At 48.2% G+C, this 23,650-nt stretch overlaps 1 protein-coding gene and 1 long non-coding RNA gene across 3 annotated transcripts in view; one reads left to right on the top strand and one right to left on the bottom strand.

The window, feature by feature from the left end:
* Window positions 1-1,217: 1,217 nt before the first annotated feature.
* Window positions 1,218-4,760, bottom strand: LOC117055034. The gene is made up of 3 exons (XR_004427567.1): window positions 4,665-4,760; window positions 3,170-3,277; window positions 1,218-1,332 (listed from the first exon to the last, which is right to left on the bottom strand). It is a non-coding gene; the product is annotated as an uncharacterized LOC117055034 (long non-coding RNA).
* The window catches only part of ZEB2 (zinc finger E-box binding homeobox 2), a 163,768-nt gene continuing 144,832 nt past the window's right edge, over window positions 4,715-23,650 (top strand). For both annotated transcript variants that reach the window (XM_033164342.1, XM_033164351.1), the window contains exon 1: window positions 4,715-4,830. In XM_033164342.1, the coding sequence (XP_033020233.1) occupies window positions 4,758-4,830 (73 nt within the window). In that variant the 5' untranslated portion in view covers window positions 4,715-4,757. The remainder of the gene's footprint in view (window positions 4,831-23,650) is intronic.

Below are 23,650 nucleotides of genomic sequence, written 5' to 3'. Positions count from 1 at the left end.
AGAGAGAGAGAGAGAGAGGGAGAGGGAGAGAGAGAGAGGGAGAGAGAGAGAGAGAGATTCTAATCTACTGGTGCAGGTAGAAGTCAATCTGTCTAAAAATATTTGATTGCAGTCCTAAAGAACAGTTACTGTGATGCAAACCCCACTGACCACAGAGGGATTTGCTTCCGAGTAAACAAGCTTAAAGCCACAGTTGCGAGAGTCCGTGAAAGCTATCTATATATTTCATACACTGAATATGCATTCCGTCTTTATTTTGTATGCTTGTTTATGTGTTCCGAGTCCTTTTACGCCGCACTTCGCCTCTACGCATCTTATCTCTGTTTCCTAACTGCCCCTCTGACTATCTCCTTGCAAGTGTGAAAGGAGAACAGAAGGTGGGGGGAGCAATTATTATTTCCCCCCAATTCTCAGCCTTTGCATACACCCCAAGAGAAAAATGTCGATATTTTCTCCCTCCCACCCACAAAAAAGAGCAACAGGGACTTATTAACACACACACGAGAGAGATAGATCCTCGCTGCATTCACTCTCAAGTAAAAGTTATATCTCCAGCAGAAGGTTTTGCCTCTAAGTAAGCGCGCTTAGCAGCTTTGAAACGCCGCTAATTTTTTTTTTAAGGACCAGGAGTTCATTGGCCACTTGTTATATATCTTCAGGGCTAATTCAGCGTCTTCCTTTCTACCCCTAAGTTTTATTATGAATTGTTTTGTTTTGTTTTTCCCCGCATGCCCCATCACTCTGGCATCTGCAATTTGAAAGGGGCGCGAAGGAAAAGCAATCGAGGGAGGAAGCCCATAAACAAACAAACAAACAAATGATCCCTAGATCTCTCTTTCCCTGCTGCAGATCCCGTCTTGCTCTATAGCCGCGCGCTGCGAGCAAAGCCTGCGGGATGCGAACCGCACAGCCTCCGGGTGTCTCCTTGCAACTTTCAGTTCCTTTGAGTTGGGCTAGTTCTGTGAATGGTGTTCACCGTTTTCCGCCTCGCATCCAGTAGGATTTAGCGAAGAGGATAATGATGCCAAAGACTTGATGGCTGGGGAGGGAGGGAGGGAAGGAGGCAGGCAGGCCAGGGGAGGGTGGAAAAGAGGGAGGGAAAGGCGGAGGGGAGGGGGGAGGAGGAGGAGGAGAGAGAGGGAGGTGGAATTTCATTTCTTCCACTAAAGCGTTCGCGGAGACTTCAAGGTATAATCTATCCCAGATCCTTCCTTTCCCAGAGAGAAACTTGGCGATCACGTTTCCACATGATGCTCACGTTTGGCGCTCTTCAATTATCCCTCCCCACAAAGATAGGTGGCGTGTGTTTCAGGGTCCTCTCTCCTCTCTCTCCTACAGAAAAGAAAAAGAAAAAAATGTCATTAGAAGAGGCGTAACACGTCAGTCCGTCCCCAGGTTTGTGTTTCCTGGAGTGGCAGAAAGAGATCAGTCCTAACCTGCCCAGCAGGAATAACGGTCCCTTCCGACAACTCTTTCCGAGGCTTTTTGACCATTTCGTCCTCTCTTCCAACCAGCTACATCTCCCTGCACCTTTTTTTTCTCCCCTCCTTCCTCCACTCCGCGGCTTTTTCATGCTTCTTCTTCTCTCCATTGCTGACCAAAACTACACACAAGACTTCGCAGGTACGTTCTCGGTTATATTTTCCTCTCTTTTCTATTTTTGCTCATTGTTGTTCCGCCTCTCCCTCTCGTTCTTTCTCTCTTTCTCTCTCCCCACCTCTTTTTCCTTTCCTTTCTTTTTTTCTTTTAAAAACAATTGCTGTCTTGGGGTCTGTTTTCCTTGTCTACAGCTAGGGAGGAAGTGGTGAGGTGGGGTGAGTTCTCATTTTTGAACTGAAATCTACATTTACTTGGGATCACTTTCTGAGAGAGAGAGAAAGAGAGAGAGAGTTGTTTCTTGCTGCAAACTGTTCTTACCTAGGGTCTCCCCGCTCTCCCAGGACATAAACCCACCTGGCTTACCAGGTGGAAAAGGTTATTTTGCCCCCCCCCCTCCATTTTAATCTTCCGTTTTATAGTTCCCACCAGGAGTAGGGAAAGTTCGCCTTTCTATTATTCCTCGGTCTGTTTTTTTTAGGGTTTTTTTTTTTTAGCAGCATTCCGCTCGCTTCTCTTCGTCCTCACGTTTACACATCTTAAAGTTTGCACGTACCTGTTAATGATTTTCAAGCTGTGAACAAGACCAACACAGGCATGGCTGGATAATAAGATTTTAGTTGGGGCTTTGCTTTAAAAAGAACTCCCAGCAAACCAGCCCCACCAAATGTATTATTAGCTTGCTGCAGCTCTTAGGGTTAGTGGCAGGCTTCTATTTTGTCTCTTCCAAAGCAACCAAGAAAGTTTTTTTCTTTTCTTTTCTTTTTTTGCTGTTCTGTATGCTTAGTCGGTTTCATTTCTTGCTTTTATTTCTCTGAGACTGGGTGAAGTTAACACCTCAGCTTCTGGGATTCTCAACAAGAAGTGAAAGTAGTGACTGCAACTTGCTTTAAAGTCGTTTGTAGCAAAATAAATAAATAAATAATGTAAAGAGGGAAACAAAATCAGAATTCGCCCAGGAAGAGACCAGGGGTGGAATGGGGGGACTTTGGTGAGATCCCAATTTTCACAATTTTTAGCAACCTTTTTTTAAAAATATATATATATATATATATTGAATATCAAAGGGTAAGTAGGCAGTGAGAATCCTTGACGGTGATCCTCTCCATTGGTAGATTCTTAGAGAATTTCGCCACTTACCCAAGGATGCTTTCAAGGATCAGGTTGTTGTTTTGAATAATTTCTTAGCCTCCTGCTAGATCTTTTCTTTTAATGGAGAAGATAGTTGCTACAGAGTTAGAAGTCTCCAGCAAACATGAAGTGGGGTGCTGATTCCCTTCACTCTTCCACACACACATTTCAGTGGTGGCTCAAGATGGATTCATAGGCAGCTGAGTCCAAGACACAGGGCTGGCCTCGCTTGTGCCATCTTACACAGCCTTACCTGCACAACACAGTGCATTTGAAGCTAATCTCCAAACAACACACTGCTGCAAGGTTTATTTCATTTTTTTCTTTCTTAAATCACCTTTAAAGTTAATAGGGAAACAACCACATAAAAGGAAGGGAGGAAATCCCACTCCCCTTCTCCTGCCAGATCTGTAAAGTTCTGCGTTGGGCAGCCCATGCTTACTCGTAAGTAACTTCCCCTGACTTCAGCGGGACTTGCTCTCATGCAAGTGCGGTGAGAGGTTTGCAGCCTAAAGAGACGAGCCTGCGAGTCCATTTCTAGAGCAAAAGCCTAGTATATAAATAAAAGGGGGAAGACAAAAGACGAGGTTAGGATAAATTTGGTCCAGTAGAGCAAGGGTTAATTGTCCTTGTTTTACAGTTTGCATCTGCTGCATCTTTTATAGTCTCTCTCTCTCTCTCTCTCTCTCTCTCTCTCTCTCTCTCTCTCTCTCTCTCTCTCACACACACACACACACACACACACACACACTACCCATTCCGCCTTCCTTGTTTAAACTGGTCCTTAAGTCAGAGTATACTGGGTTGTTGTTGTTGTTGTTGTTGTTGTTGTTGTTGTTGTTGTTTGTGTTGTGCTGTGTGGGTGCATGTTCTGAAGCTACAGCGTTTGCTTAGGTCAGCCAGACAGCGAGGGGTTTCCTCGTTTCCCCAGTTTTGACAGTCTTAAAGCTCACATCCAGTTTGCGGCCGTGTCAGCGAGAAAGTGCACCAGTTTTACAAGACTGTGTGTGTGTGTGTGTGTGTGTGTGTGTGTACACACACACACACAATTTTTAAAAAATGAGATCCACTAATAAGAAAGTCTCACAAAAGTAGTTTCACATCTCTCCCCCAACCCCTCTTCCTATTTTCTTTCTCAAGAAGGGAGGCTGAAATTACATTGGGGGGGGGGAGAACCCTGTGCAGGATACTGCCAACGTGACTTTAAAAGTGTGAGAAACGTGGGGGGGGGGGCGAGCGAGCGAGAAGGCAGATAAGCCTGTTCTTCTGCAGCTCTTATCAGTTCGTAGCCATATACTTTCAATATATATATATATATTAAGGTGTCATTGGTTATGCAAACAAGAGACAGCGTCGTGAGGTCCTCAGCACTTTTCGGAGGAAAAAATCCGCCCAGCAATTTGAGTCAAGCAACGTTTTTTTTCTGTTTAAAAACTCACACACAGAGAGAGAGAGACAGAAAACAAAACCATTAAACCGAGTGCATTCACTCTAAGGGTCATGAGTCATTTCTGAAGATGTAATACTTGTGTGTGTGTCTGATCACTGGTGGTGGAGCGGGAGATAATAATAATGTTAATAACAATGTTAATAATAATAATAATATTAGAAGGTATTTTGTCTGTTAAAAGAAGAGCATGCAATTCAAAGAAAGCAAAAAAAAAAAGAGGGGAAAAAAGCCACCCCCACCCCCGGCCAGACACTTCCGAGGAAGGGCGAAGGGAGAGCGTGTGTGTTTTTTTGTGTGTGGCGCTGTGTGGTGCGCAACGCGAGCGCTGCTGTGCGCGGCGCCTGGGCTGCTCGGGGTGGGGGGTCCTTCTTTTGTGCAGGGTGGGGAGGTGTCGGGGTGGGGGGGTTGCCTGTGGGGAGAGCCTCTCCGCTGTGTCCGTGGGCTCCCTTTGGCGCCGCGCGTTTGAACGGGATCTCGCCATGCCCACCCGGTGCCTCTGTTTGGTTGCTCCATAGAGTCTGCGTGCTGCTGAATCAGGGAGTCGAGTCCATGCGAGCTGCCATCTGATCCACTCTTATCAATGAAGCAGCAGATCATGGCGGATGGCCCCAGGTGTAAGAGGCGAAAACAAGCCAATCCAAGAAGGAAAAACGGTAAGGAGAGAAGGGAGCCGCCGGGGAAGGGGGAGGGCAGAGCGGGGGAGGGGGAAGCCCTCCATCAAACTTTTTTTCCTTCTTCATTTTTTTTTCTTTTTTTCTACTTTGGGTCCTGGCGACACTTCGAGACGATTGCCGACGGAGTGGGGGGGTGAGGGTTTGGAGAAAAGGCAAGGAAATATGAAGGGAGGTGTGCGTATTGGACGAAGCGGGGTGGGGGTGTTGCTAGAAAGAAAGCAGCAAAAAGCCCCCCCCAACACCCCCCAATGCCCGCGGTGGGTTTGGAGCAGGGCGATCGCTTGCGCCGCGGCGGAGAAAAGAGAGAGGAGGAAAGGGGGGGGGGAGAGAGAGACCCACCGAGAGAGAAAGAGAAAGAGACGGAGGGAGGGCGAGCTAGAGATCTGTCCGTCTTGTTTGTTGTGTATTTCTGGAGCGGAGAGAGCGAGAGTTTCAGGGAGCCCGAGAGAAAGTGAGTGGCAGAGAGGATCGGCGGTGGGGGATCCCAGGGCGTTGCTATTCCTGTGCGTGTCTGTGTGCCCCCCCCCCCCCCCCAGCGCTCCTTAAGATTTGGTTCGCTTCACACACACCCTCCACCCACCTATTTCCTTCTTTTTCTTTTTTTCTTTTTGGAGAAGTCCGATCAAAGTAGGCGGGGGGGGGGAAGGTCCCGGGGCTTCCTTGAAGGAGTTGATGGCGCGGGGGGGGGCAGATTCCTTAAGGAAGCAGAGCGGGGGTGGGAGACTCCGGGCGCTGAGAGAGGAAGGAAGAGAGAGAGGAAAGGAGATTCCTCCTCTCCTCGCCGCCCCCCCCTCTTCCAGTCTCCGTCGCTCCTCTTGGCTTAGGGCGTTGGGAAAAGCAGAAAGTTTCTCGCCTCAGGGGCGAGTCAGCTAACGGTCCCGGCTGCTGCGCTCCTGCGCCGGCAAGATCGCCCAAGAAGACCCGTTAGATTCCTCTCGCCCGCTCTCTTTCCTCTTCCCCTCCTTCCTTCCTTCTCTCTCTCCCTCCTTCTGGCCCCGCCGTTGTCTCTTTCTTGTTTCCCTTTGATCGCTGCCTTCACGGCCACAATCACCTCTCAGCCAAGCCAAGCCAGCCTCTCTCTCCCTCTCCCTCCCTCCACCCCCCCTCCTCTCACAAGACCCAGGAAAAGCAAAAGAGCTGAGGGTGAGAGAGAGAGAGAGAGAGAGTGAGAGAGAGAGAGAGAGAGAGAAAGAGAGAGAGAAAGAAAAGAAAAGAAAAGAAAAGGCACTTTGGAAAACGTCCGGTAGTTTTCACGTTGTCATGACCAGATCCTTCCTTGTGTTGTGGGGGTGGGGGTGGAAGAGAAGGAGGGAATGGACACACGGAGAAAGGAGGGGGATTACGGGGGGGGCGATCTTTGAACAGCTCCATTAAAACACACACGCAGGAAAACCTCAACCGCTTAGCCAGACCCTGGGAAAAGCAGAGGGGGGGCGAGGAGGAGGAGGGAGAGCAGCGTGAGAAATCTGGAGCCGAGCGGGCGGAAGAGTTACTTTTCGGGGGCGGCCAAGGAAACTCCCTCTGTCGAGCAGGCAGCAGTCGGGAGGGTCGTGCGTGTCCCGCGCGTGGCCCTCTCTCCTCTGATCGCGGAAGAAGCGGACGGGGAGGGAGGGGGGTCCTGCGCGGCCCCGGGACATATCCTACGTCGGATGTTGGGGGGGGAGGGTTTCAGCTGCCCCCTTTCTCTTCCTTGACTCACAAGTTCCAAGTCTCTCCACCCCCCCGCGCACCTAAACACTCGCACACTCCAGCCCCACACCATTCCGCATGGCACTTCCTTGGCCCTCACTCTGAGCAACTTTTCTCGAGAGAGTTGGGGGGGGGGAGTTGAGCATGAGGAAGACACTGGTGTAAACCCGAACTGATGTTACTTGCAATATTTTTGGGCTGGCGGGGGGGGGGAGGAAAGGAAAGGAAACACAAAGAGAAAGGTTGGTTACAAACAAATGTGGGCGAGTTTTTGTGCGTTTTCCCCGTCGCTGGGGAAGTGTGAGAGAGGGACTTTTCAGGGCAGAAACTCCTGGCGAAGTGCGCCCCACGGGCTGCCGTGTCTTCACTCACCCCATCCCACCTCCCCGAGGCTGCTTTCCAAAAAGGCAAAAAACAAAGTCTAAACAATATATTCGGGGTATATTCTTCTCTCTCCCCCCCCTCGCTTTTCCGCGTTCCCCGCCACTTTCCCTTTTAGCCTGGTGCCTGCCGTTATTTAAGGTGGTCCTGGCGAAAGAGGCACTTTTCTTGCCCACCCGCTCCCACCCGTCGCTTGTAATTTAGCAGACGTTTAAAAGCACTCCTAAGCTTTCTTTCACCTCTTTTGTACGAATATTATTATTATTATTATTATTATTATTATTATTATTATTATTATTATTAAGCTGATTTGCTTACCACTGTCTGCTGTAGGGCTTTCCTCTCTCCCCACCCCCTTCAATCCTTTACAAAAAATGTTAAAAGAGCAAACCTTTTATGTCAACTATGCCGTCCTCGCCGCCGCCGCCGCCCCCGCCCCCCGCCACCTCGCGCGTTACACACACAGGATATGTTAAATATCACATAGAATGAGATTCAGGTTTGGCATTCTTGATTATTGGGAAGGGTGATGTGGTTCAAGCCACCTTCTTTCTCTTCCTCGTGCGCGTGTTTAAGACTGTTAGCTTATCTCCTGAAAGCGTGTCCACTGTGGTGTGGTGAATATCTGCATGTATGATCTATCTGCATGTTCAGTGTTTCCTCCTGACAGTTTGTTCCGAGAGAGAGAGAGAGAGAGAGAGAGAGAGAGAGGTGACATTAGCGGCGTGGAGATCAGGCATGAGATGCATTCAGGAAACACAGGCATCATTAGAGCAATGCAGAAAGACCCCCTGAGTAATAGTCATTCTGCTTCTCTCTCTCTCTCTCTCTCTCTCTCTCTCTCCCCCCCCCCCCGACATTCTGCTGGGTTGCCTTGAAAGAGAGGCAGGGAGCGCCTCTTGCCAGGTGAAAGTAACCTGTGTCTTTTAGACTCTGCAAACTTCTTCTAAAGTCTAACCACTGTTTGACTCGAAGTGTCAAACCTGCGAGGATGGTGTTGCCCTTAAAACCAACCCAACAAAAAGCAGACATCTTTCTCTGCTTGATGATGCGCTTGTTTTCTCGTTAAGCCATGTCTCAAGTGAGAACTATTCGAATTTTGAATAGCAGGTAGATACATCAGGGGTGTGTTTTCTTCTCATCCTCCTCCTCCCTCCTTCCTTTTCATCTCTCTCTCTCTCTCTCTCTCTCTCTCTCTCTCTCTCTCTCTCTCTCTCTCTCTCTCCCTCTCCTATTTTTTCCTCGACAAACACGTATTGGCCCCTTTGGGATTTGCTGGGGATTTATCTGAACGGGAGTGGATTTCTCTCTTCCACCCCCACCCCACCCCTTTCTTTTGGATTCCTGGAAAAGATGTCACTTTGCTGTGGTTGTGTTTTTCCTGATAACATTACACAGAACGGTGCTAATCGAAATCAGGGAGAAGAAATTCAGGGGCAGCTCATGAGAATCAAAATATTTGTGGCTTCATTTAAAAAAAAAAGAGGGGAGAAGCTTTTAAAAAATAGCATAAATTAGACTGATGGAATTTTATTTATTTGTGCAAGGCTTGTTCCCCCGCCCCATATTAATTTTAAAGCAATGGCAAGTCATGATGGGCAGAATGAAGACCTTAAGCAGAGGTCTGGAGAGCATTCGGGGCAGTTTTAAGTTTTAAGATGAAATGCTGCTTCAAATCATTATAGGCTTCTTGTTGTTGTTGTTGTTGTTGTTGTTGTTGTTGTTGTTGTTGTTGTTTTCAAGCGAGCAAGTTCATAAATTGACTTAGAGGAGAGAAGGAAGTGGCGTGGGAGTGTGATGCGGAGATGCCCAGATTTGTGTGGCTGAAATGAGGGCAGAAAGGGGGAATCGTTTCCTTTTAATGTGGTCTCCCCCCAGAGGAGCTGGCGCTTGTAGGAGCTCAGAAGAACCCGCAGCAGTCCAGGAATGCCTGTCGGTTTTTCAGGAAAGTTCAGTCAGATGATTCCCAGTCGCCTGACTCGCTGTGAATTGAAACACTTTCTCTCTGCGAGCAGGAGGCAAACCCCCAAGCTGCCTTCTATTTGCTTTTTTCTTTTCTCTTCCCTCTCCAACCCCCAGCCCACCCCACTCTCTGCGTCCCCCTCCCCTCCCTTCTCTGCCCCTGGGGGATCCACCACCATCTCCACTGCCAGGCGAGCTGCAAACTTCCCCCAAGTTTTTGCTCTTGCTGTGGCGGCTGATGCTTAGGGTGTTATGGGCCCCCTTTGGAAAGGAAGAAGATGCTGCGACTGATGTGATCACGGGGTGACCTCAGTCCTCTCCCCATCAATTTTCTCTCCTGTCTCTCTGAGAGATGGTGAGGATTAGGGTTTTGGCTGGCTTGAGGGTTTTGTTTTGTTTTGCTTTTGAAAAAGCAAAAGAGCCACGGGTTGGGCATTCGGATGCTTCTCTGCAGCGCAGGAGAGTGGAGCAAAAACCCTGGCAAAGTTGACTTCCTCCGCCTCCTTCTGCCCTTAGTGAGGGGTCCCTTCACAAAGTTCTTCCCGATCTCTTGGAGGAATGGGAGCAAGGACCGTGTGTGTGTGCGTGCGCCCTCCCCATCCCCAAAAGAGCAGGCCAACCAAGCGGGCAGCCTCGCTCATCTCTCGTGTCCGGGAACCAAACTGACAGCAGCCTCGACAAGCCTCTCTCTGGAGAGCGGCTTGCCAGCTCCCCAAAAAGATGGGGGGAAGAGACGGGGGGGGGGAGATTCCCAGCCACATTCCCAGCTGAGAAATAACATCTTTAGGGTGTGGGTGTGTGGGTGTGGGTGTAGGGTGCAAATCTGAGGGCAACGGAGAAAAACAGTGAGAGAGAGAGAGGGAGAAACCACAAGCGAGTGGGGTGCTTTTTGTTTTTTTTGGTTGGTTGGTTAGTTGTATTTTATTTATTTATTTTTCTACTTTTTGGACGTTTCAGGAACAGCTGGGGGAAATGTCCCGAGGCAAGCCCTATTATTATTATTATTATTATTATTATTATTATTATTATTATTTTACAAGTGCGAAAATCCACAGCAAAAGGATCCTTTTATTTTGAAAAGTTGAGTGATCTCTGAAAATACTGCATTCTCCTCCCCCCTTTCCCCCCAAAACCTGGCTCTCTTATTTGTGTATTGCAGACACACATATATGCGTGCTTCTGTATATAATATATGCATCTCTGTCTATATGAATGACACACTCACGTGTGTGTGTGTGTGTGTGGCACTCCAGAGAAGAGGCCAAGGTGTGCACCGCCTGTCATCTTTCTCACACCCGAGCAAAGCGAGGCGCCCGGAGAACACAAGGGGCTGTTTCCCCCCTGTCAAGGTGGATGTATTTATTTCAGTTTGAGGTTCTTGGCGGGCAGAGATGGAAGTCCTCAAGAGAATCTGTTAACTCTCCTTTCCCGTAGATCAAGTGCCGTCTAAAAACGTGTCGCCTCAGAGTTTGGGACTCGTCTTAGAAAGTCGCCCCCCGCCCCGTCTAATATTCCCCCCACCATTTCATTTCATTTGTCGTATATTCTCTCTCTCTCTCTCTCTCCCTCTCTCTCCCTCTCCCCTCAGTTCTGGATCTTACAGATGAATCAGGGAAATTGAGTAGAGCCTTCTTCTTTTTTAAGCACGTAAGGTTGGAAAAATCGCAGGGGAGTCTAAAAATCAAGCGTTGTGTGTATTGAGGGGCGGGGGGGGGGGAGACTCCCTAAGGGCTGGAAGCGAATCTCTCTACCTTTCTCTCTCTCTCTCTCTTTCTGTCTCTCCCTCTCTCCTTTAAAAGTGGGAAGAGTGTTGATTCCCTGAAAGGCATCAGGCGTGTTTGGCCTCCACAGCATCTGGGCAATCTGCATTATCCCCCGTTTGCTTTTAAGGTGCATTTTCTCCTTTCTGAAAGGGACGCCTTTGTCCTCTCCTGCCCACCCCCCCTAGCCTCAGCCCCCACCCCCACCCCCGAGCCCGTTGGGCTTCCCAAGGTAGACCCTATTTTGTGCCTGTCACGCAGCGGAGGGAGTTTGCAGGTTCGCAAGTTGCCCACAGACAATTGATTGTCTGCCCTAATGTGTTTCATTTACATGTTTATAACGTCAATAGTGCTGGGGTGTCCACCGTACCATTCATCCAGGCATTCTCACAAGGGTACAATTGTCTGAATGGCGAAGTCAGACACCTTTTTGATTGCTCTTTAGTTGTCTTTTTTAGACAACGAGAGATAGAGAGAGAGGGAGAGAGAGAGAGAAGTCTCTGAGGCAGAAACACTAGTTGAAAACGTGCAGCATTAAATGTTACCAAGAAACAGATGGGGAGGGGAGGGGGAGGGAACCCCCTCCGATATCTAAACGAAACCAACTATTCTAAAGGGGAAAAGGAAGGGGATAAAACAATGATATACCCCCCCCGCAAAAAGTCTCATTAACTATTTTTGTGCGCGCGTCCGCGCCTGTATTTTCCCTTACCGTTTTTATTATTATTATTTTTAATCAGTGGATGTTGACACCCGCCTTCCCCGTTCTTAAAAGCTTAGGATGCCAGCCTAAGGACAATCCTCGGGAAAGAAGCATCCCTGAACTCCGAAAGGTTTGCTTCAGTGTTAGGATTTGGCTGTTGCACACAAGCCACCCACCCCCGCCCCAAATCCATGCACGTGTGTATGTGGACTATGGATACATATTTAGCGATAGCAGCGCTGCTGCGCGCTGGGCCGGATGAGGAGGCAGCTTCTGTCTGTTTAAGCAGCAGAAACTTTGCAAAGCTAGGTTCCCAGTGGTTCCTCGTGGAAAAGCCTAGGAAGAGTCTATTTGGATTTATGGTTGCAGAACCTAAATTCAGCGAAGTTGGGGTTGGGTCTGAGGCGTTGCAATGGCAATGCAAAGCATTATTATTATTATTATTATTATTATTATTATTATTATTATTATTATTTATTCTCAGGTGTGTTGGACCATTTCATCCTCTCTTTCTCCACCCCACCCCACCCCCGCCAAATGCCATGCTGTCTGTTCTCTCCTGAGGTCGCTTCTGATGGAGGCGAGACTGGATTAGCCTCTTTTGCCTCAACCACTCAGCGGCCCTATCTTCTTCATTCATATCAATTAGATGTCTAATGTAGCCCTATAGAGCCCATATGGAGGCACCAAGGAAAGGCAGGTTTCACATTACACTCCAAAGAGAGGAAGGAGGCGGAGGGGTTGGGTGGGTGTTTGGGTGGGCGCCATTCCCTTCCACCTCTAAAATCAAGACAAAACCAGAATTATCCCACAGCTGAGAAACAAGGTGACTTATTTCTTCTCTCTTCAAGTTTGGAATTTTATTTTATTTTATTTTATTTTTAAGTGAAGAAATCGAAAACTTTGTAAGAAAATAAATAAATATTTGAGCTGTAGAAACAAAACACCATGCCTGTTTTGTGGGCGGCTTTTTTATTTTTATTTTCTCGTATGCCTACCAGGGAAGACACACACACACACACACCGAGGCACACACACAGAGCGAGTAGCTGCACCGTTAGCTGAACCCCTGACACGGCGGTCTTTTGAATGCCTTAGGTATGATTTCACTTTCGCTCACATCAATGCTGACCTGAATGCCTTTCATATCTGATCCGCTGTGTCTCTCCCAGTAAACATCCCCTGAGGGGAGAACAAAGAAAGGGTCTCTTCTTCTTCTTAATCACAATTCAGTCCATTCACCCGCCGGCAGGCTAGATTTGCATTCTGCAACAGAAAGCCAAGATGAAAAGAGAGAAAAGAGAGGAGAAAGAGAGAGGGAGAAGAGAGAGGGAGAGAGGAAAGGGGGGGGGAGGAAAGAGAGGAGGAGGAGCAGGAGGAAAGAGAGGAGGAGAGGAAGAAGAAGAAGAAGAAGAAGAAGAAGAAGAAGAAGAAGAAGAAGAAGAAGAAGAAGAAGAAGAAGAAGAAGAAGAAGAAGAAGAAGAAGAAGAAGAAGAGAGGGGGCAAGAGCAGAAGGGTGGAGGCTGAGTCAAATAGCTGAGGTGTTTGTAGCTGTTTGTTGGGCTTCCCCTAGTTACAAGCCTTATATAGCTGCCCGGCCTTCGCTCTTCTGACAGGCAGATAGTGTTACAAGATGGCATGCGGGTACTATTCATGGCCACTCGCCGCGAACACTTGAGGTAGAAAGTGTCAGGGAGGGGATCAAATGCCTCTCTCACCCTCCATGGACAAGGCTGCCGGCAGTCTGGGGCTGCAGGGCAGGTGGGAGCAGGTCGCCGCCACACGTTTGGCCCTGAGGGCTCTCCTTGCCCCTCTCCGCGCCTTTGGCTGCCTGGCTTGGTTTTCCCTTTTCCGAGTTGGACTCACATTTCCACTCTTAGTTTCACCTGGTCGGGAGCTTCTAAGGCTGGAACCCGAAGCAGTTGACACCAAGACCTACCACCCTCTGCATGTTCAGTCCTCTCCACGCCCATCTTCGCGGTCCCTGGGACTTACTCCCCACAGAAGCGTGCGCTTTAGCCTCGCAAACTTGGAGGAGAAAGTTCTGCGCGCGCGCAAAATAACTCGGTCGCTTTCGGATCATCAGGGTGCTGCTACCTGCAAGTGTGGACTGCGTTGTTTGCAGGATCCGTGGCTCACACCCCGAAGTCATTACCTCGGAATAGCAGCCACAACGCCACCCGATATTAATAAGCGGGTTGAGGATAGGAATGTGGTCGCATAACTTCCTCGGAAGAAATGCCCGTCGTGTTCCTCCTGTCATTGCTTGCAAGTAAACGTGGATGCATTTTCACGCCGATGTCAGAGGTGTGAACGATCCTGTTCACTCTACACGGGATTAAGCAGGGAATCTGAATAATTAAGTACTTGCTTAAATCAGTCTAAGGGAGCCACGATTGGGCCCTAGCCTGCTTACTCTGGGAAGTCAGTCCCACTGGGGTTTGTCCGGGCCTAATCGGCAAGGCTTTGCATCCAAAGTTTGCGGCCTAATTCCACTTCTAAGGAAGGAAGTTTCATTGAAAGGAATTGCACTCCCATTTAAGTGAACATGTTCTGGATGGGCTGTTAAACTTCCTAAAAGTATATTTAAGATTGGTTAAACATTCACCTGTAAATCAGTGCGATTTGTCCATATAATGTGGGGGTGCCAGCCCGACCATTACAACCCCCCCATTTCTATTTACACAAATTAAACTTGCTTTAAGCAAATCCACTGACCTGTTATTCCCCTAAACACACATTCTGAGAAGCTGGCTCTGCTGAATTGAGTGAGACTTGTTCCTATGCAATGTCCTTTTGGTTTGCAAAACTAGTTTGAATCATCAATCAAATGCATTAGTACTGTTCGGTACTGAAATTCTACTTTCCCCAACCCGATTAATTAACCCAGTTGCTGTTGTTTGTTAACCCACAGTAATAATCCGTGACTCTCCCCTGAATCGATTAGTCTCTTTTATTAATAGATGGATAGAGCACAGCTAGCTCTTGCTGTTCCTTCTCAATGAACTAGGGGAGATGGGTTAGGGAAAGAGATGCTGGTCCATAAGAGGGGAAGAGGAGCATAACTTGCTCCTACTTTCAAGCCACAGACAGTGAACTGAATCGAGGTGCTGGTCAATAGACCCAATCACGATATTAATCGAAGGGGGCGAAATGAAAAGGCTTTAGCTTGGCCTGTTGTTGCTACATAATCTCAAATTTGCAGCAGGAAAGCACACGCACAGGTATCCTAACTTTCTCCTAACTTATTGTGACCAGGTGCTACATCCTAGCCCAATCCCTACTTTTGTTAATTTTCGAAAAATATATTTATCTTTAAAAATCGATTTCTATAACAACAACAACAACATTTTGAATGTTCCCAAGTTATTGTTAGGTTCTAGTCATGCACACACACACACACACACACACACACCGTTCTTTACTAAGAGAGAGATTATTTATAACTAGATCCTGCTTACTGAGAAGTATTTAAGCCCTTTCAGGGAGAGCTGTCAAATTTTGCCTGTGTTCTTCGCCTCCATTTGCAGCAAGTTTTAAAAAAAGATGGAGAGAGGAGAGGGGGGGGGAATATGCAACTGCTAGGCTTGAAATAACTGGGCTAAAAGAGCAGAAATCTTGTGACAACTTTTCAACCACACTATCTCTTAGTTACCAACCTGTCAATTTTCAGGGCCACCCCGCCCGCATCCCCCCCCCCTTTTGTTGTTTGTTTGTAGCGGTTAAAAAAAGAAAGATAGTAACAGCTCTTCCTCCCTCCACCCCAATATCTCATCGGCAACTAGATTTAAACGTGCTAAAGGAAACGAGAGAGAAAGAGAGAATATGTTGGAAGAGTGTGAAAGGGTATCTCCTTTTTCTTCGAGATGCTGGGGCGGCCTTTCTCTCCCTCTCCCAAAAGGATCGCACCCCAACTAGGAGATGTTACCGGTGGAAGGAAGGAGGCATGTGACACAGATTCCTGATTTCCACCAAAAGATTTGCAGAATTTGAAAAAGAGATTATCTCTGCAAGTTCCACCCCAGACTCTCACCCCTCCTCTTTTTTGTCCACCCCTATGACCCAAGCAGTGGAGGATTTAGGCAGATTTACTTCAGTAAACACCTTGAACATTTGGGGTGAAAGCATGAGCCTGTTTTGGGGGTGGGGGAAAGGGAGGCTTTTGTTAAATGAGGTGCTGGGATAATGCTTTGCCAAGCAGCTGTGATATTAACTTACCCAGAAGCGAGGTTTTCTTTTTGGTGGGGGGGGGGGAGGGGGAGGGAGCTGTTTAACTCCTCGCGTGCCGTTCACTTGCACTCATCAGATATGACGGCATGTTCTAGGGACTTTTATCTTCGTGCTATGACTGTTCATAAATGACACACAGAGGGAAAAGCCTGGCATATTCCCGTGCACAGTTAAACCAACAGTATTGCACACTTACAGCACAGTAGGTTCAGCAGCAATCCTCTCTACACGCTCAGCTGGGAGCAAGTTGCGTTGGATTCAGTGGGACTGACACCTAAAGAACTCGTCCCCTAGGATCGCGCTGATCCACGTGGTGTAGCCAGGTGTGGATCTGAAGCTCGAGTTAAATGTGGGATTGCTAAAGCTGCCCGCAACCCAGCAAGGGAATCTGTGGCAAGCAACTCCAGCTTTGCCCTATGATCGCCAGCTTCCCAAAGGCAGCAAGGTGCTTGTCTTGCATCTTTAACCTGTTTCCATGATTTATTTATTTTTTCAAAGTTCCATTAATTCCAGGGGAGCTACTTAGCTTGCTGAGGTGCCTCAGCCTTGGAAGCAGAACAGAACCTTGACTTATTCTTCATCTCAGCCCCTCAGAATCTTCACTCTGGTCCCAGAGAACGAGCGGATTTGGGGTCAGGCGTCTTGGCCCGGGAGAGACACGTGGGAATGTCACTCCTTTCGAATTCAGAGTTGCTCTCAGCTATCAGATGCGTAGATTTTGTGATAGTTTCTACAGGTTATTTTATTTCCTTCTTCCTTTCATATATATACCGCCAGGTTTCTTTCTCTCCACCCTCCCTCTTCTACATTTTTTTTTGGGGGGGGAGGGGGGCATAAGAAACCCTGTAGGTGTCAACGTTAGAACAGCCACAAAACGTGTGAGAAAGTAAAGGGTATGAGACATGACAGAATTAAAGGTGTTTGCTATGTTGTTACCCGTGTGTCAAGTTGGCAAACCTCCCTTTTGTCACAGCCTCCTGGTGCTTTCTGATAGCGTGCCGATCATTTTCTTGCTTTCCCTTCTAGGTTGAGGCAGCAGTTTTGAACCGGGATGCGAGTGGGATTGTGCGGGCGGGGGACTGGGGGGGGGGAGAGAGGGGGGGAATGCAAAATGCGGTGCACGCGTTACTATTCCTGCAAGCCTGGCTCCTCCATGTCGAGTCTCTCTCTCTTTCTCTCTCTCTCCCCACACCCCCACGCAATCCCTGACTCCAGCTTCTCTCTCAAGCAAGCCTCCTTCCTTGCCTGCTTTTGCCTCTCAACCCCAGAGCAGCAGCAGCAGCAGCAGCAGCCGGCGCGTTTCTAGGATCTGGCAATGGAGCGCAGCTTGGCAGGAATGCCAACTGCCAAATCATCCCATAATTATGCTTTATGTCGTTTTAGATGAATGACCGAGCATGCAGTATTCCTTTGGAAAGGGGTGGGGTAGGGGCAGAAATATCTCGAAAACCAAGAGCTGTTTAAAACAAGCCCCCACCTCAAATCAATCCGTCTGTCTGTCTGTCTGTCTGTCTGTCGGTCTATCTATCTATCTATCTATCTATCTTCTAGACTTTCAAAAACCTGGTCAGGGTCACCGTTGGAGAGCTGAATTAAAGTGATCCCATTTGTGATCTAATTGAGGTTGGCACCGTCCGTTGCGGTAGCAATAAGCGCAAGGCAGCAGCGCGTCCGAATCCCAGAAGCGCAGCAATCGCGATCTGGCGCTGGAAACCGGAGCTGCAACGGGGGCGGGGGGGGGGCTGCTGGTGGTGATGGTGGTAGACTAGTGAGATGTGAAACGTAGCTTCGATCCTTCAGCGTCCCCTGCGCACCCCGGAACCACCAGCCCTCCCCCCTTCTGCCCAGCTCTTTTAACTCCGCGCTTCGCGGTTTGAAAGCGGGACGCGCCAGGACAGGCGCGCAGGCAGGGGAGGTTGGCAGAGCAACTTGCGCATCGCTTCTCCTGCCCGTAGCAAAGAGCCCAGCCAGGCGCTGGTCCCTGTCTAGACTGCAAAAGTATACCTTCCCTCCCCCCAGCCCCCTGAGCCCCCGATTGAATCAAGAGAAGCTGCTGCAGAGCCGCGTTAGAACAGCTCTGCCTAAACAGGAGCAAGCCTTCCCCCTCTCCAAAAATAATAACCACCCACCCTATCCTATATTTTCATCTAATCCGCGCGGGGTCCAGGAATGCGTATTATCGGGGGGGGGGGGGAGAGACCGAGGAGCGTTTACAAACGGGAGGATAGTGGGACGGGTGTGCGTGTGTTGTTTTTGTTGTTGGGACTCACTTGGCAGCCTGGAAAAGTTGCAGCTAGAAAGAGAGGCGAGAATGTTGTCACCTGCCTAGGCGTTGGGGAATCCGTTGTGACTCCGTATTCCGATCCGAATTTAAAAGTGTATTTGTGGGAAGGGAGGGGGGTTTGACTTATACAAATACTGTGCTGTTTGCAGCGAAGAGTGACAAGAGTTGGATGTTGTGCAAGGAATTCAGCGTGTGGCGTCCTGGAATTGGGACTGATTTTGAAGAAGCCTGTTTATAGGGACGCCTTTGAAACAGGAGCGCATTCGGCGCGCTGGAGTTTTCCAAGCGTATTGCTACCTTTAGTCTTCTTAGATATCCAGTGATTATGTGGAGAGTGTTGTGCTGTGTGCGCTAGTTTTCTACCCCCCCCTCTTTTTTTAACCCACCAACGCACACTTAACATTCTTATTGAGTGGGTGTTAGGCTAGTTCGACTCTTTCCACTTTCCAGCTTCACTAACGAACCAGAGTTGATAGGGTGTGTATGGTTGCGAGCAAGCAATTAATTAAAACAGAATTGGAAGTTCTTTTACTCTTTGTTATTGGGGCACTGGAGGAAAGGGCGGCTGGGGGCGGGGGCGCGGAGAGACGAGAGAAGTAAACTGGAATAGATTATCACCACATCAGGCAAGAGACCAAAGTGAGCTCAGTAGAGAGCGCGTTTTTCTGGGAAAACGCCGGCAAAAGCCCTTCCTTTCTGCCACCGCGGGAGCTGGGCAAGGGGTGCATCGCTGTGATACTTGGAAACGGTGGCAGTGCGTAGTTGTTCCGCGGTCTATACTTGTGCCTCTTCACATTTTCTCTCCCGCTTCCTCCAGTCGCACACGCCATGGATTTGATTTTGGGTGGGAATGAACCCCAGGCAAGGTGCGAGGCAAGAGAAAGAATCAGTCCCAGGACGAGGAGATGTAGATACTGTATTGCAAAGCCTCTGACCTGGATGGTTCCGTCCTCCTCCTCCTCTAACAAGTGGGTGGATTCCAGCCACTTCAAATGCTTCAGCAAAAGTCTCGCTTCAGGTGGCTCCACCCAAGAGCCATTAGTTCATGGGAGCCAGAGCAAGGTCTCTGGCTCTTCCTCCGGGCTTGGCTTGACACATGGTGATGCTGGCCGGCACTTCCTTGGCAATTGCAACAACAGGCCAGGCCAGGCAGAATTTGTCCCGCTGGATGATGATCCTTATTCTGGAAGGCAGTCCCCACAGGTGTTGATAACAACCCACGCAAGATTTCTGCCTTATTCTGACAGTAATATGACAGCCGAATTATTCAGGCTCCCATTAATTTCCCCTTCCTCTTTGGGGATTAAATGTAGTTCCGCTTCTTAAAGGCATAAATGCCAGCCCTGTTATTAGGCAGGCCCTAATGGCCTCTTAGGCTGCAACTATGGACACTAGGTGTGAGGAACCTCCTGATGTGGTTGGACTTCATTTCCCATCAGCCCCAGCCAGTGGAGCCAATGCCTAGGGATGATGGGAATTCCAGTCCAGCAACATCAGCAGGGCCACAGGTTTCCCCATCTCTGCTGTGTCCATTTACCTGGGAGTAAGTCCCACTGAAATCACTGAAGCTTGCTTCTAAGTTATCATGGCAGGGGTGCGCAGGGACGCGCAGTTAACCTGATTTCCCATTTAGCTCACAAAACAAGCAAGCGAAAACATGAATTGAAATGGAGTGGAAGGCTGTAGATTGCATGAGGACTGGCGCCCCAGTTTTGAACTGTGTTTGGTTGCAAGGGAAATCTGTTGACGCCCATTAAATTCACTTTCAAGGAGGTGTGCTTGCATCCGAGTCCCGTTTAAATCTGTGCAACTGTATGGGTTTAAGCAGGCTGAATTTGAAGTAGGGCAACCAGGGTAATTAAAAACTAGCAGAAAGGGTGAATCCTGACAACCCCACTGCCAGGCATGGTTACAGTCTGAGTGATCCATTTAATCCACATTCTTGACCGAGAGCACCTGGAAAATTTAGCAACCTGTATTATTTGATTGGGGTGGAAGAGAGCATGTGTAGATGCCTTCTCTGCTGTAATGTATGGATGTGGCATCTGCTGTGGGATATACCTGTACTGTATCTCTAACATCAAGTAATATTTGTAATCATGCGTTCAATCGTATATACATAACAAGTGGTTTGGTAGGAACTATAATTATAAAGACTACCTATGCTTTAGGGACAGGGAAACTAAGGCACAGAGGCCTGGTTTAAGAATACTGTACTTTAAAAAGAAGCTCCAGTTCAGGCTATTGGAGAAGAGGCAGGTAAGAAATTATGAATGTGGAGGTGGAGGTTCAGAACTAGAGTGAAGTAATAGAATCATAGAGTTGGAAGGGACCCAAGGGTCATCTAGTCCAACCCCCTGCAATGCAGGAAACTTTTGCCCAACCTGAGGCTCAAATCCCTGAGATTGAGTCTCATGCTCTACTGACAGGCATGGTTGCAACATGCAGAAGTATGGAGGTGGTGGAGGACCTGTGGTTACTCAGTGGAGAGGGAAGGTATTCTGTGTGCGCACCAGGGCACATCTCAAGACCAAGGCCTGAAAACTTGCCATGGGGTGCAACTAGGGCTCCAATTCAGTCCCAGAGAAGAGTCTCGGTTCTCTTACTCACCTGGACAACAAACAAGCGCCTTCGAGTTGTCGGGAACTGAATCTCTTTGCCCCCAACTTACAGGAAAGTTGGGGACCATAGTACTCAAACTACGCAGGCGCAGAGAAAGAAGCTCAGTGCAGGCATCTAGAATGAGGGGCGGGGATCGCTCGGCAACAGCTTCTCTGATTGGCCGGGGCGCTTCTCAAACCCTAACCCTACACCGCACCCCGCCCCTCTACCCACGCCCTTCGTGCTGCAGATCGGAGGCAGATCCTCAATCCATCCATCCATCCATCCCTTCCCTCCCCTTTTCCCACGCGGATCGGATAAGGCTGGTTCAGCTCTTTTAATTCTTTGTCTCTCCGGCCAAGACAAATAAACCCAGGCGAGTTTTCGAAGTTTTTTAGCGTGGCAAAAGTACGTCGTCCTGGACGGAGGTGATCTGGTCTTTTTCAAAAAGGGAGCAGCTCCCCCACTTTTGTGTGTGTCTGTGCGCGCGCGCGCGCGCAAAGGAGAGAGGAGGCCAAAGCGTCTAATCTGAAGGTCCGACATGACCCCGGACACTTCGAGAAACGTGCGGAGTTTTACACTTGCGCGCAGATAAAAGTGCGAGGTGGTAGGAGGCCCCCCCCCCCCCCGCTTTGTGAAAGCGGGGCCCACGAATGATACGTGTCAGTAGGTTCTTTGATAGGGCTGCTGGCCAGAGTGTTTTTGTGCTGTCAAGCTGCGATGTCGAACAAACACCTCCTCTGGGACAGAGTGATAAATGCAGAGACAGGCTGGCTTCAGCCAGTCTCTGCAATCTCTCCATCCCCGCAAACTCGGCCCCCTCCTCCTATTCAACACCCTCTCCTCCTCCCCTCTCCCTAGGAGCCAGCACACAGACAACACACAAAATCCCTTCTCTCTACCTGAGATTGACGTTTGCAGCCTAGGCACCTGGGGATTTCTGGCGTGGCAAGCCTGAGTAATTATTGCTACTCACGCCCCCCCCCCCCCGACCCCCAACAAGTCTTGATAGGAAACTAGCAGCTTGCTTCTTGCCTATCTTGAAGCCTCCAGGACTCTTCCTGAGTTTGCAGCCCAAATAACTTTCTGCCTGCTTTGGAAGTCTAATAATTTCAGACCTAACAACTCTCATCCCTCTCTCCCTTCCCATCTCCAGCCGCCCAAACAAACTCTTGCGCTGGGGTTGTGTTGCGACACAACACTCGACTTTGTTGCTTTTGGCGTGTGTTTGTGGTGGCGGCCGGGGTTGCTGTTTCTGTTTAGGTTCCCAGTTGCTTCCTACTTTTCACTTCCAAGCCTTCTTTTAAGGGCTGGGGTTTCAAATGTGTCCTCATCTTAACTATCCTCTCTCTTTCTCCCTCTTATTCCTCCAGCCCATTATTTTCTTTGACTAAAACCTATTTACTCGCCTCTTTGTGTGCGTGCGTTTTTGACATTAAACGAATTTCCATCTCCAGCTCCTGCAAATCTCGAAAAAACAGATAAACCATTATATTCTCCCCCCCTCCCCTCGCCTTACAACCTCCCTTTTCCCCCTTCCTTGCTAGTATTTTAAAGCAGGGGATCCTGACAAGCTGTACTATTATTGCACTTTATGTTTTAGTAGATGTTTGCTGTTGCTAGTTACAGCAACACTTATCATAAGACAGCAAGAAAAGAGTAGTCCCTGGTAATTAAAGTAATGAAATATTCATTTACTCTACCTTTTCAGTAGTCTCACAAATTAGGCTGCTGCATTTAATGCCTGCACTGCCTCTGTTTTTATTATAATGGCAGCTTTCGCATCTGCAATTAGGACTAATTCTGACAGTTACAATTTCTGAGGGATGGTAAACAGCGAACGAGATGTGCAGCAGTGGTATTACACGTGAAAAAGCCCTTGTCTCTTTAACCTTGTTGTTTTTTTTCTCTCGCAGAGGTTACCTTTTCCCGATGGTGCAAAATCGACTTGACATAACTGTTCATCAGTTTCAGGGTTTTCCCTGGAGGTATTTGCATCAAATCAACCCAGTCAAGCTTCAAGTTGAAATTGGCAGGCCAGAAACTGACAGGGTAGCGACTGGGAAAGAGACAGCTAAAGTGCAGGCAGTAAACTGACAGCAGCAGAGTGAAAGACACACACAGAGAGAAGCTTTTCAACTTTAGTGGGAAGGGGTGGCAGTGGCTGGGGGGGGGGGGGGCGTGCAGAGAGAGAAACATCAACTCTAAACCTTTTTAGGTCTTAATATTACTGAATGCAGGCAGCGGCTCCTGAATTGTGTTGGGAGACCCAAAGGTGTCTCCTCTCAAGTTCTTCGGACCAGGCAGCAATACTAAGATCTGGTTCACTGGTGTATAAACTCTTCTTGCTTAATGTGATAGGATGCCTAAAGAGGAGTGGTCAGCCTTAATTATATCACAGTGAAAGTTCCTGTGGTACCTCCCATGAACTTTCAGAGAGATGGGGAGGGGTGCAGTGAAATGGAAAAGGAAGATCCCTACCGTAGGCATAGAAGGAATAAATGAGAACCAAAGGTTGGGTGCTGTGCAAGACTGTAGCTGAAAAGGATTTTCAGGGATGCACAGGGGCAGGTTATTTTCAGTGCCATCTAACTGTTATAGGAACAGTCCCGTCTATATTTAGGGTTGCTGCATATGTGCATCTATCTATCTATCTATCTATCTATCTATCTATCTATCTATCATCTATTCAGATGGATGAATATGAGTACCAAATTCTAGTCCTACTCTCATTCTGCACCACAGGTAAAAATAAAACTGTTGAGAGACTACACATTTTTACGGGATGCGAGGGAAGACATATATTGACTTGCTGAGTGCAATCCTATGCATGTTTACTCAGAAATAAGACTGATGGTGTTCAAATGAGGCTTGTACTCAAGAAAGCGTACGCAGGACGGCAGCCTAAAATACAGCCCCATAGAAGTTTCCCTTTCAGCAGAACTAAAGCAAATTCTTAATTTCATTGAACCCTTTTCAATGAAATAGACCTCCCCGATGACTCGATAGTGGTGTGCTTTTAAATTCCTGTTTTCAAACATCGTTGCCTAGAATAGATTTTCTTAAAACAGTAGCCTGTGAGAGAAGATGAAACCTTGACAAAAAAAAATCTGACATCCATCTATTATCCTGGATTAGAAAGTTCAGTTAATTCAGGGAGATCTATTTCCAAGTATATATGTATGTAGG

Source organism: Lacerta agilis, chromosome 1 (genome assembly GCF_009819535.1).
Source record: "Lacerta agilis isolate rLacAgi1 chromosome 1, rLacAgi1.pri, whole genome shotgun sequence".
Classification (NCBI taxonomy): domain Eukaryota; kingdom Metazoa; phylum Chordata; class Lepidosauria; order Squamata; family Lacertidae; genus Lacerta; species Lacerta agilis.
Note: the sequence above shows the minus strand (reverse complement) of the source record. Positions and strands in the feature narration are given on the sequence as shown.